The sequence below is a fragment of the Carcharhinus amblyrhynchos genome, unplaced genomic scaffold (assembly GCF_965287045.1).
Source record: "Carcharhinus amblyrhynchos unplaced genomic scaffold, sCarAmb.v2.hapA scaffold_661, whole genome shotgun sequence".
Classification (NCBI taxonomy): domain Eukaryota; kingdom Metazoa; phylum Chordata; class Chondrichthyes; order Carcharhiniformes; family Carcharhinidae; genus Carcharhinus; species Carcharhinus amblyrhynchos.
In genome coordinates, this window is record NW_027650401.1 from 37,501 (window position 1) to 51,613 (window position 14,113).

At 45.3% G+C, this 14,113-nt stretch overlaps 1 protein-coding gene across 1 annotated transcript; it reads left to right on the forward strand.

Moving 5' to 3' along the window:
* Nucleotides 1-2,613: 2,613 nt before the first annotated feature.
* LOC145339761 (uncharacterized) lies at nucleotides 2,614-14,110 on the forward strand. Its single transcript, XM_080184289.1, has 4 exons — nucleotides 2,614-2,692; nucleotides 5,286-5,369; nucleotides 10,242-10,408; nucleotides 13,871-14,110. The coding sequence occupies exons 2-4, from the start codon at nucleotides 5,318-5,320 to the stop codon at nucleotides 14,108-14,110; spliced, it is 459 nt and encodes a 152-aa protein (XP_080040415.1). The 5' UTR covers nucleotides 2,614-2,692; nucleotides 5,286-5,317.
* The last annotated feature ends 3 nt before the right edge of the window (nucleotides 14,111-14,113 follow it).

Genomic DNA, 14,113 nt, shown 5'->3' on the forward strand with positions numbered 1-14,113 from the left:
AAGGTTCAATCTCACGGGATCCAGAGTGAGGGAGCTAAATGGATCAAAGTGGGGAGTGGTCGTGGAGGGTTGTTTTTGGAACTGGAGGCCTGTGACCAGCGGCGTGCCTCATGGATCGGTGCTGGCTACCCTGTTAATTATCAATTACATTGATGATTTAGGACCACCCGACACTACAGCTCAGAAACAGGCCTTTTGCCCCTTCTTGGCTATTTTTCTGCCTAGTCCCACTGACCCTGCACTTGGACCATATCCCTCCACACCCCTCTCATCCACGAACCCGTCCGAGTTTTTCTTCAATGTTAAAAGTGACCCCGCATTTATCCGGCAGCTCATTCCACACTCCCACCACTCTCTGTGTGAAGAAGCCCCCCTTCCCCCAATATTCCCTTTAAACTTTTTCCCCTTCACCCTTAACCCATGTTTTCTGTTTTTTCTCCCCTCTAGCCCCAGTGGAAAAAGCCTGCTTGCATTCACTCTATCTTTACCAATCTCATCTTATGCACCTCTATCAAATCTCCCCTCATTCTCCAGGGAATAAAGTCCTAACCTATTCAATCTCTCTCTCTGTAACTCAGCTTCTCAAGTCCCAGCAACATCCTTGTGAACCTTGTCTGCACTTTTCCAACCTCATTAAGATCCTTCCTGTAATTGGGTGACCAAAACTGCACACAATATTCTAAATTTGGCCTCACCAATGCCTTATACAACCTCACCATAACATTCCAACTCTTACACTCAATACTTTAATTCATAAAGGCCAATGTTCCAAAAGCACTCTTTCCCACCTTATCTGTGACACCACTTTAAGGGCTTGAACATGTCAACGTCTTGTTGGAGTTGTACAAGACATTGGGGAGGCCACACTTGGAATACTGTGTCCAGTTCTGGTCACCCTATTATAGAAAGGATATTATTAAACTAGAAAGAGTGCAGAAAAGATTTACTAGGATGTTACTGGGACTTGATGGATTGAGTTATAAGGAGAGGCTGGGATAGACTGGGACTTTTTTCTCTGGAGCGTAGGAGGCTGAGGGCTGATCTTGTGGAGGTCTATAAAATATTGAGGAATGAGAATATAGGAGACATGGTTAGTAAGTTTGTAGATGACGCCATGATTGGTGGCATAGTGGACAGTGAAGAAAGTTATCTCAGATTACAACGGGATCTTGATCAACTGGACCAGTGGGCTGACGAATGGCAGATGTCAAATGTGAGGTGATGCATTTTTGGTAGACTGAACCAGGACAGGATTTACTCAGTTAATGGTAGGGCATTGGGGAGAGTTACAGAACAAAGAGATCTAGGGGTACATGTTCATAGCTCCTTGAAAGTGGAGTCACAGGTGGACAGAGTGGTGAAGAAGGCATTCAGCAAGCTTGGTTTCATCGGTCAGAATCCAGGAGTTGGGACGTCTTGTTGAAGTTGTACAAGACATTGGTAAGGTCACACTTGGAATACTGTGTACGGTTCTGGTCACCCTATTATAGAAAGGATATTATTAAACTAGAAAGAGCGCAGAAAAGATTCACTAGGATGTTACCGGGACTTAAGAACATAAGAAATAAGAGCAGGAGTAGGCCATCAAGCACTTCGAGCCTGCCCCGCCATTCAATAAGATCATGGCTGATCTGTCATGGCTCAGTTCCACATTCCCGCCCTCTCCCCATAACCCTTAATCCCCTCTCTTATCAAAAACCCATCAACCCGCGTCTTAAAAATATTTAGCGAGGCAGCCTCCACCACTTCAACGGGCAGAGAATTCCAGAGATTCACCACCCTTTGAGTGAAGAAGTTCCTCCTCAACTCCGTTCTAAACCACCCCCCCTTTATCTTGAGGCTGTGCCCCCTAGTCCTACTGTCCTTTCTGAGCGGGAAGAGTCTCTCCACCTCTATCCTATCCATCCCATTCATCATCTTATACATCTCAATGAGATCTCCCCTCATTCTTCTAAACTCTAACGAGTACAAGCCTAGTTTATTCAGCCTCTCCTCATAGCTCAACCCCCTCAACTCCGGCAAGGAGAGGCTGGGATAGACTGGGACCTTTTTTCTCTGGAGCGTAGAGGGGTGATCTTATAGAGGTCTATAAAATAATGAGGGGGCACAGATCAGTGAGATAGTCAATATCTTTTCCCCCAAAGGTAGGGGAGTCTAAAACTAGAGGGCAGAGGTTTAAGGTGAGAGGGGAGAGATACAGAAGGGTCCAGAGGGGCAATTTTTTCACCCAGAGGGTGGTGAGTGTCTGGAACGAGCTGCCAGAGGCAGTAGTAGAGGCGGGGACAATTTTATCTTTTAAGAAGCATTTAGACAGTTACACGGGTACGATGGGTATAGAGGGATATGGGGCAAATGCGGACAACTGGGATTAATTCAGGGTTTTCTAGGAAGGGGGTAGCATGGACAAGTTGGGCTGAAGGGTCTGTTTCCATGACGTAATCCTCTAGGACTCAATGGACGATGACGCAATGAGGTCCCGCCCACTCAGTGACGTGGCTGGAAGCGGGCGTCAAAGGGTTTCCGCGCGCTGACGTCACCGCGCACGCACAGCACGTGACCTGGCTCCGGCCGATCGGAGCGCGGAAAACCGGCGGCCGCCGCCGCATCGCCTCGCCTCCAGGCGCTGTGCCGCTCCTTACTGTACAGGCGGGGCCTTTCCCAGTGGCCGGAAGACCGAATTTGTGAATTAAAGGTAAGAAATTAAATGAGAGGAGGGGGGAAAAAAAAGTCTTAACTTTAACGGTGAGCCGGGATCGTCCCCCAATGGCGGCGAATCCACCGCCGGTCGCTGCCTCGTCACCGTCTGCTCGGCTCCACCCACACCGCCTGTCAATCAGTGCGGGAGCGGGTTCCGATTGGCTGTTTTCCGTTTGACGGACAGTGAAATGCACCAATGGGGGAGTGAGGTGCCGCCCACTGCGTGGCTCGCGGTGAGGGGGCGTGGCCGTTCCACGGATTCTCCGCGCGGCGTGATTTGCTTTGGTGGGGGGGGAGGGGGGGAGGTGTGTCTGACGTTCAGGGCCCCGCCTTTCACAGCACGTGACCGGGAGCTGCCCAATGGGCGAGGCGGAAATCAGCCGCCGGGCCGAGTGCGCTTGCGCGGGCTTCGTTCCGGGTTGAGGGTGGGCGCAGGCGCAGTGCCGTTTGTTAAAAGAGTTTTAACTTTAATCCTGAAGCTGAAGGTTGAAATGGTGACTTGCTGTGTAAAGACAGCCTGCCTCTGTATAATATTAACAGACAGCGCAGCGAGTGAGGTTTTGCAAACCCAGGCAAGTCACGGGGGTCGCAGGTAGTGCGACATGAACCCAAGGTCTCGGGTGAGGCCGTCCTCATGTGTGCAGGAACTGGGCTAGAGCCGCTGAGCAGAGACTGATAGCCAAGCTCCTGCACACGTGAGGACGGCCTCACCCGAGACCTTGGGTTCATGTCGCACTACCTGTAACCCCCGTGACTTGCCTGGGTTTGCAAAACCTCACTCACTGTGCTGTCTGGAGACAATACACATCTCTTTAACCCGTGATCAGTGCTCCTTCCACTCAGATTGTCGGCCACTCTAGGACTTGAACAGCAGGTTAGGTGTAAGGATTCGCATTCTAATCAGTAATCTCTGAACTGTCTGTGCTTTATATGCTCTGTCTGAGGCCAGAACTCTCCATTCGCCTGACGAAGGGACTAACCCTGAAAGCTTGAGAGTCTATTATCAAATAAATCGGTTGGACTAAAACCTGGTGTTGTCAGACTTTTTACTGTGTTTACGCCAGTCCAACGCCGGCATACCCACATCATAATATTAACAGAGCCAGGGAGGATGGGGTCAGTGAGCTCAGACGGTGTGTGACAGAGGGAGAAGGGATTATGATCTGCTTAATAAGTTAGCACCTGTTCTCAGTTGTGTTGTAGAGCAAACTGTTATCAAGGGATTGAAATGTCATTTTTGCATCCATCACGAGCCATGCTAATGACTCCCATTTGATGCAGTGAAATGGATTTGTAATAAGTTACTGTCATTCAGTGGGGCAGAGACAAGACGGCTCTTACTTCCACTGTGTTCTCCAGCCTGGCGAGATTAAAGGTCAGAATCAATCCCTACATCAGCTAAAGGTCAAGTGTCCTCGATTGGAGGGTGTGACTGTAGGGTATGGAACTTGAGATAATTGTGCAACAGATTAATTTGCTGATTTGATAATTAGAATCTATCTGACACACCCACATAGATCTTTGCACCTGGAAGCGTGCAGTGTCTGTAATAATCAATAAGGTCCTCTCCAGATGAGACAATGGATAGATTTCATAGAGAGGGAATGGGACCTGCACTGAGTTTACCAAACAAAGAGGTCCTTAGGAAACTGAAACCAGTTATTAACTGTGCAACAGGTTATTTTTGCTAATCTGATAATTAGAATTGTTCCGACACACAGAGGTCTTTGCACGTGCAGGCATGCAGTGTCTGTAATAAGCAAAAAGCTCTTCTCCACATGACACAATGGATAGATTTGATAGGGAATTGAGCCGGGACTGTTAGTTTACCAGACAAAGAGGTCCTTAGGAAACTGAAACTAGTTGTTAATAATTGGAAGTAAAAATATGCTTGTTTCCAGGAAAGATGCTGCATTTTGTGAGGTAAATATTTCTAGTGGCTGGGTAAAAAGAGGGAAGTGAGTGACCATCCGGAGGGACATCAGTGTCACAGGTGAGGGAGCTCCTGAGTACTGGAATTGTCCTATAGGTAGCTGGTATTGGGAACTGCCTAGATTGAGCTGAAACAACTCAGCATCTTGTCTGGAACTGAGCATAATTTAAATTATAATTATTAATAACTGGTTATTGAGGACTGACAGGGATTGTCAGCATTCTCTATCTGTGATTCTGCTGAAAGAAAATCAAGCCCAAAGGAGAGAGAGCATTTGCAGATTGCCTGGTCATGTTTCAAATCAGAATACACAGGTCGAGTGAAAATGAAATGCACCGGGTACTGGGAAATAACAGAAAATGCTGGAATAATTCAATAGCTGTGGCAGCATCGTGGAGAGAGAAACAGAGATAACATTGGGGTTTGAACCAAGAGTCTTCTCGGACTCAATATGTTTACTCTGTTTTCTTTTCGTCAGGTGCTGCCGGACCTGCTGGGATTATCCAACGCCTTCTGTTTATATTTTGAGAATTGAGCAGAATTAGCAGTGACTCCGCGTCACAAATAAGCTCCCTGAAATATCACCTGTAAAATGTATGGCTGTTATGAGGAGTTTCTAGGTGGAATTTTATATGGACAATTGTATTTATTACAGAGAATCAGAATTTGGAATCGTCTAACACCACCATGGCTGAAGGATCAGGTCCAACATCTTCAATAAGAATGAAAATGGATGTGGGTAGGTTCAGAAAATAATTAAAATAGTAATTTCTTACAGGAAAATCTTCCAGATTCTCAGCAAGAATCTACAGCTCTAATGTAAAGTTAAAGGAATAACAGGGGCTGAGCAGGAAGAGGAGTTGAGTGACCATCTATCGGTTCATTCTAGTCACAGATGTAAGGAGCTCATGAGCTCTGGTGCTGTCCAATAGATTGCTGGCATTGGGAGCTATATGGTGAATCTAGACAGTGACGGAACAGGAAAATCCCACTCAAGGTCACCGGACCTTTCCATGGTCTGTCCCCCCGCCTGCTCTGATTCTCCTGCTGTGTGGGACAGTAAAATACACCCCAACAAACTGCAGCACGGTTTGAACAGCAGTGAGTTGATATCCTAGCTGATACGACAGGACAGGTCAAATCTCAGGATCAAACCTGGCTTAATTGATCCTAACTTGTATTATTTATGCAGTGTTTGGATGTTTACTTTGGATGGCAACAACTGAACAGAGCCACTGACTCCATCCTCCCCGGGTTACACACTCTGATCTCACTGACTCCATCCTCCTCGGGCTACACACTGTCTGATCTCACTGATGAAGTTCCAACACAATAATAAAATGTGTCTTAAACAAGCAAAGAATAACTATAATAAACTGCTGCACTCCAACTATACCTTTCCAGGTATATAAAAATTTACAAGGTAACGTTCTGAAATCCATTTGATGGTTTAATGTTCTCGATAAGTAAACAGTACATGTAAATCAGTGGGCAAACTGTGGGCAGATATACTACTCTCTGTAGCCAAGTGATAGATGTCTCACAAGCACCCTCTGTAGATTTTTTCTTACATCAATCCTTCATTCTCAATGTTGTTCACACCGATCCAACTTTTTTTAATTCATTCGTAAGACATGGGCAATGCTGGTTGGCCAATGTTTATTATTCATTCCTAGTTGCCCTTACTGAGTGAGTTGTTAAGAACATAAGAAATAGGAGCAGGAGTAGGCCATCCAGCCCTTCGAGCCTGCCCCGCCATTCAATAAGATCATGGCTGATCTGTCGCTGCTCAGTTCCACTTTCCCGCCCTCTCCCCATAACCCTTAATCCCCTCTCCTATCAAAAACCCATCAACCCGCGTCTTAAAAATATTTAGCGAGGCAGCCTCCACCACTTCAACGGGCAGAGAATTCCAGAGATTCACCACCCTTTTGAGTGAAGAAGTTCCTCCTCAACTCCGTTCTAAACCGCCCCCCTTTTATCTTGAGGCTGTGCCCCCTAGTCCTACTGTCTTTTTTGAGCGGGAAGAGTCTTTCCACCTCTATCCTATCCATCCCATTCATCATCTTGTACGTCTCAATGAGATCTCCCCTCATTCTTCTAAACTCTAACGAGTACAAGCCCAGTTTATTCAGCCTCTCCTCATAGCTCAACCCCCTCAACTCCGGTATCAGCCTAGTAAACCTCCTCTGTACTCCCTCCAAGGCCAAAATATCTTTGCGTAGGTGCGGCGCCCAAAACTGCACACAGTACTCCAGCTGCGGCCTCACCAATGCCCTATACAGCTGCAGCAAGACCTCCCTACTTTTATATTCAATCCCCCTCGCTATGAAGGCCAGCATCCCATTTGCCTTCCTGACCACCTGCTGCACCTGCAGGCTGGGTTTTTGCGACTCATGCACAAGGACCCCGAGGTCCCTCTGCACCGTTGCCTGCTGCAGTTTTTCGCCACGTAAGTAATAGTCCTTCCTACCATTCTTCCTACCAAAGTGGACCACCTCACACTTGCCAACATTAAATTCCATTTGCCATTTCCTGGCCCATTCGCCCAGCCTATCTAGATCCTTCTGCAGACTCTCCACACCCTCCGCACAATTTGCCTTTCCCCCAATCTTGGTGTCTTGTTAATCTTGTTAAGACATTTCAGAGGGCAGTTAAGAGTCAACCATATTGCTGTGGCTCTGGAGTCACATGTAGGCCAGACCATGTAAGGACAGCAGACTTCCTTCCCTAAAGGACATTAGTGAAGCAGATGAGTTTTCCTGACAATCCACAATGTTTCCATGGTCATCTGTAGATTCTTAATTCCAGATATTTTTAAATTCATATTTCGCCAGCTGCCATGGTGGGATTCGAACCCAGTCCCAGAATATCAGCTGAGTTTCTGGATTAATAGTCTAGCAATAATAAGAGGGCCATCACCTCTGTTTTCTATATGAACGATTCTAATCTTTGCTGATGATGAGTACCCTTCAGAATCTTCTCCAATTCCATATCTACTGAGTGTCTTCACCAAGGATACACAGCCAGGATTTCAGCCTCTCTTTATTGTGTCCATCTACCCTGGATCACCACGTAGATTCAAGCTTCACTTGCCACGGACTCTCTGTGGCACGTAGCCTTGTCAACAGAACACAATTGCTTCATAGGCCTCGACAAGTTGTCACCAAGTTCTGATTACATCCGAGGCCTGGCTTCTTGTAAAATGAATTTAAAATCTGCTTCTTACAGTTGTCTATACCTCTGCTCCTTTCTTTAACAAAACTGAACGTGACCTTGTTCAGGTTCCCACTACTCGGCACAGTAGTTAGCACTGCTGTGTTACAGCGTCAGGGACCCAGGAATCGATTCCAGCCTTGGGTTTGTGTGTGGAATCTGCACAATCTCCTCTGTCTGCATGGGTTTCCTCTGGATGGTCCGGTTCCTCCCGCACTCTGCAGATGTGCATGTTTGGGTGCACTGGCCATGCCAAATTTTCCTCTAAGGATATGCAGGGGTGTGGGCATTGTGGAATGCTCTGGGGGTGGTGCAGACTTAATAGACTGAATGACCTCCTACACTGTAGGAATTCTGTTTCTTTCTTTCTTTCCTTTTGAGACAATCTCCCTGGAACTTTCTTTCTTTTGTTCTATTCCCTGGTTTCCAAAGAACTTTTTTTCCTTCATCTTGAGACCAGCCACCCTGTAATCCCTATTCATGTTTTCCCTGTCCTAGCAGTTCACTCGAAAGCTACAGACCCATGAAAAATAAATATTAATGTCAATCTATGCCCAATAGTAGGCAGCACAATCATACTCAGACCTCTCTCTATCCCCAGCCACATGTTGTTCACTTTATTTCAGCCCTAACAGCTCATCCTGTCCTAGACCCAGGTTATGGCCAAAACATAAAGGCTGCCTGGCCTATCGGCTTGCCCAGTAGATGTAAAGGCAGATGAGCTGTGTAAAATTGCATTTAATTGGCTTCTTAATGAGCTCAGTTGGCAGTTTGGTTTGTGGCGAGAGTCAGAGGTGTGCCTGCCACTGAAATATTACAGTAATGTTGAAACACGTGCCCAATGTCTTATCCCATGATTTCACACGTGTCTGAGTCAGGCACATCCCCACCTGCTCAACTTAAAATTCAGGCCAATGTTGATGGGTTATTGAAGTGAGGTCAGGGAGAAGGGAGGGGACAGCCACCATGGTCTGAATCTACCATCAACAACTCACTTACCGATAAGGTGAATAGAACAGTGTGAAGGATATCAGCTAATGTGACTGGACAACGAGAAATATCCAGATTTGAGACGATAAACAGCATTAACCATCCAACTGGAATAGAAATGAATGAGTACTAATTTACCACATGATTGTGGCCCTGTAGTGCAAAAGAAGTGATATATATCACTATTTGGAAGCTCTGTGTTGATGTGATCGGCGCAACTCGTGGGCCGAAGGGCCTGTTTGTGCTGTAGTGTTCTATGTTCTATGTTCATGGAGATGATGGTGCCCCCCTATTTTCCCCACCTGCCCTGGATAGTCAGATCTGTTAACTCAGGGGCAGCTAGTTTTCAAATGGATTGGATTAAAATAGCCCTCGACCTGTTCGGGAAAGCAAGAAATTTCAGGAATACTGAAATTAAGCAACCATAGAAACCACTGAATCCCCAGAATGCAGAAAGAGGCCATTCATCCCATCAAATCTGCACTGACTCTCTGAAAGAGCATCTTTCTCAGGCCCTCATGACCTTGCACATTTGCCATGGTTAATCCACCTAACCTACACACACATTTGGACACCGTGGGGTAATTTATCATGTCCAGTCATCTAACTTGCACACCTTTTGGACTGTGGGAAGAAACCAGAGCACCTGCAAGAAACCCACACAGACACAGGGAGAACATGCAAACGCCACACAGACAGTTACTCAAGGCCTGAATTGAACCTGGGTCCCTGGCGCTGTGAGGCAGCAGTGCTAAGACAACAAAAAAATTCCCAGTGTTACATCAACATAGATTTCTATCTGAAGCCTGAAGCTAGGTTGTGAGACAAATTGTACACTTTTAATGAATTGATTATACAGATTAATGGAAAGTAGTACATGTGTTGTATCTGTCTTTCCACACACTGTTCCTGGTTCTGCCATTCTCCTCTCTTCCCCTCTGACCCAGCAGCGAGGACCTGCATTGAGAGTGGTGAAAGAATGAGAGAGAGAGAGAGAGAGTTTGAATGAAATGGTAAGGATGGTGGTTAGTGAGCAGAGTGGTGGGGGAAGCGGCTGTCAGGAAACTATTTGGAAATACTAATGAAACTCTTAGTTTTTCATTTATATACAAACTGCCAGTTCTTACTGCAGCATTGAGCTGGGACCCTGCCTGCATTGGGATTCTCCAGGTTAACTGGGAATTAAAGTGTTTGATACAGGATCTCCCAGGGATGTCACTCACTCTGATATCACAGGCTCTGATACGACATCTGAGCGTGTGCAGGATGTGTTCCCCCAGGCGTTGTAGCAATGTAGATAAACACAGCTTTAATAATCTGGTTCACAGGAGGATTCGGAATGAGAGGCAATGTAGCCGTCTGGGTAGAACATTGCTAATGTGTTGGTATTTCTTTGCTTTCGCAGATCCAAACTCGACACTCACTGAGTTCTTCACAAATTGTGACGATGACCTGTTGTTCCAATTAACCAAATTTTACCAGGATAGACTGGAACAGGCGATTGAAGAAGGGGTGGACGGTTTGGCTTTCATGTTAATCGGCGAGGACCATTTCAGTGGACAAGAATATCAGGTAAGATGTAGATTGAATTCCACCTCTTCACACATCACAAAACCTACAGAATAGAAACAAAGAAATAATGTGGAAAAAGTACCTCAGTCTGTGGACTACATCTGTTACACTTTGTCATTTGCATGAAGTACTGAAAGTTGAATTATTGACTAATCATACCAATCAGTAGGTCGTCAGCAGTCACATATTTGGAATGAGACAAACCTGTGTTTCAGAACTTTTGGAGCTATGAAAAGGCCAGAATTATTTTGGAAGTGGCAAGATCCCACTGACAGGAACCTTGCATCAGCAGGTAGTGGGGATCCAGGAACCTGCTGTCCTTATTAAAGGTGGCAGCTTCGATCCAAAGCTGTCGGCTCAGTCAGACAGTCAGTAACTCAGCACCAATGCCACAAGCTGCATCTGGTCAATGACCGTGAGCCCTGAAATTCAGACAAGCTAGGTCTGGGGGCCAGAGGGAGACCAGACCCCAGAAAGACCGGGTTTCTTTGAGGGCAGGCAGCACCGATGCTGTGGCATAGCTGTTGCCCGGGGTGGGTGGGGGGGGAAGGTGTTAGGCCCACCCGTGCACCCAAAAAGAGGCCTTTCCCGAGAATCGATTTTGAGGCCACCATCTCAAATGCCTTCCTCTGCCATTTTGCCACCTTCCCGCCCGGCAGTCCATCTGCAAATAGCCTGTAAAATCCCAGTCATAAAAACTTTCTTCCCCCAAACATCCTGAAAATCTGCTGGTCAAATTACTGATACGTTATTATCTGAAATAAATCTAGATAACTAACTTTGGCATGGTCAAAGTCTACAGTCTCACAAAGGACCTTCTTGCACAACTGGCCACTTGCTTATGAGATGTCGGAATGAAATTTCCAAAAGTGTACAATGTCTCTCTGCTGGGAGTCAGAACATGAGTCAGCCCTGATTGGGTAGACCACAGGGCCCTGGGCATCATTTTATTCATGATGTGGGTATGCCGGCGTTGGACTGGCGTAAACACAGTAAAAAGTCTGACAACACCAGGTTTTAGTCCAACCGATTTATTTGATAGTAAACTCACAGGCTTTCGAGGGGACTGCCTCTTCATCAGGTGAATGGAGAGTTCTGGCCTCAGACAGAGCATATAAAGCACAGACAGTTTAGAGATTACTGATTAGAATGCGAATCCTTACACCTAACCTGCTGTTCAAGACCTGAACACATTATCAGCCACTTCAGGTCTTGAACAGCAGGTTAGGTGTAAAGATTCGCATTCTAATCAGTAATCTCTAAACTGTCTGTGCTTTATATGCTCTGTCTGAGGCCAGAACTCTCCATTCACCTGACGAAGGGACTAACCCCGAAAGCTTGTGAGTATATTATCAAATAAATAGGTTGGACTAAAACCTGGTGTTGTCAGACTTTTTACATCATTTTATTAACAGCAGCCAATTAAGGAGTCACTGCTCGGACTCCTATCCAACTGAGAACAGCGATTCACCTCCCAGAGCTAATAACTTAATCAATGGATCTGCAGGCTCAGTAATGTCGGTGTTGGAAGTGATCTCTGCTGTTACTGCAGGGAAAAGGAGATGGCACCTTCATACTGAGCTTCCCTTCAAGGCCAGATTGCCTTTTGTACAGCCATGCCAGGGTGTGACAGGCAGGTCCCAGCAATTAGTGGGTTCACTGATCGTAGCTGGAAGAGGTAGTCATTGCTGCCAGGGTCCTTCCACGAACCCAGGAGCATTCATAAAGGACGCTCTCTCCAAGCAACCAAAGTTTAGCTGAAAGTTGCCACGCGCACAACCATTGCCCAACTATTGTAAAGTTCCAGTGGGGCAGGAAGGAATCTTCACATGGATATTTCATTGGTGTAATGAGATGCCCATCTGGGGGCCGCACCATAGAGATTCTGACCTCTTCTAAGGTCCTATGACCCTGTCACATGGTTCTCAGACTGTGAAAGAGAGAAATGATGAGTACAGAAATAAACAACCATTCCAAGGTGGATCCTGTGTTTACTTTCTCCTCCAGCAAATGCTTAGTCTAACCTGAACCCTTATGCTTACTATCTGTTAGTTAATATCCCATCCAGGTGGACCATTCCCGCTTCTTGCTCTCGTTTGCTATTAATTTATTATCCAATATATCAAATAAAATTAACTTCTAATCACAATAATATGTTTTAACCACTTCACACTAAAACAATATCCAGTCTGACCATAAGACTGTAAATGTGTGACCTCTGACTGAATGTTGGAAATAAAAAATAAGCGTGTACTTCAGCGTAAGACCACAATCGATTTGCCATTTAATCTTCACAACTGTATTCTAATGAGTCCTGAATTCTCAAATCTCTGTTATACCATTAATCCATTCACCTCCAGTAACATCCGGATATATTCTCAGGACAGCTTTCTAATTGTTTTTATTCTCCTATAATGGAGGGGTCTGAAATAATCTGTAACTGAGTGAAACTCTGACCATGTTCTCCTGGTTTGGATGGCACTGCTCCCCAGAGAAACATCAGCATCTTGAACACATCTATTCTGTAGTTTATCTTTAAACTGCTGAAGAACACCCTAAAGCCACAGGGCATTGTGTGATAAGGTTACTAGAATGTTTCGATCACATCTACAAGGACTGTTTCATCGAGAGGAGATTTTGCTCTGAGTTTATTCAAGCAAAGATCTTTAGGGGATGTTTAACAGTTCTATTAAGTGAATTCTTTCCCTTATTTGAATCATTTTTTAACCTTAATGCAATACGATCACAATTGGTCTGAGCTACTTTTTCAGAAAACTTTTGCAGAATAGAAAAATTTAAAAAAAAACTTTTTGACAGCTGTTTCAAGCTTCCCTTTGCGGTTCGTGCCCCCTTCCACGTGCACTATCTCATTTAGACCACCACTCGCGGCTGAGACTTCAGATGTCTGACTGTCTCTTCTGCCTCTCGACTTTCTTCGCCTCCTGAAGATGTTTCTGTATACCCTGCTTTGTATTAGATTCGTGGTCTGAATTCTCCTCTTTTTGTATGTTGTAAACTCAATGTTAAACCTTCATGAACATGGTTAGTGACATTTTCACACTAACTGTAAACATGCAAAATAATAGTTTCAGATATTTCAGTTAATGATGTGAAAATGATTGAATTGTTATCTTTGATCGATTCTCCTGAAGGAGAAATCAACAATGTTTTGATTTATTTGTGGTAATTTCTGGGACAGCTACAGCACAGGATTACTGTGCCAAACTTTGAGAGCAGCATTCCAGCCATTAAATTTAATTCACATTCATTTGGAGGAATGTTGGAATCAAGATGTGTGGAGAATATTCATCAATATTCAGAATGACGTTGCACCAAAACCAGTCGCTGCTTCCTTCCTCAAAACAGCTGGGAAATCCCATCTCTGAGCAAATCCTTTCCTTCTCTTTCCCAGTGTTTATCTTTCACACCACTCATCAATATATTCATTATTATTCTTTACAGAAAGTCAGTGAGCTCGTGGAGAAGGGAAAGAGGGCAGACAGTTCCAAACTTCTCCTCGATCTGGTTATGGAGAAAGGCTCGAAGGGTGATGTGGGAATCCTTTGTGAAAATGCACCACAGCTTACGGAAATTGGGCACAATCCTGAGAGAAATAGAGGAACGCGGTATGGTAAAAATCACACTGAATTCAGTTTCAGACCCAAACGCTGCAAACTTTACTGTAATATTACACAGACCTGATTT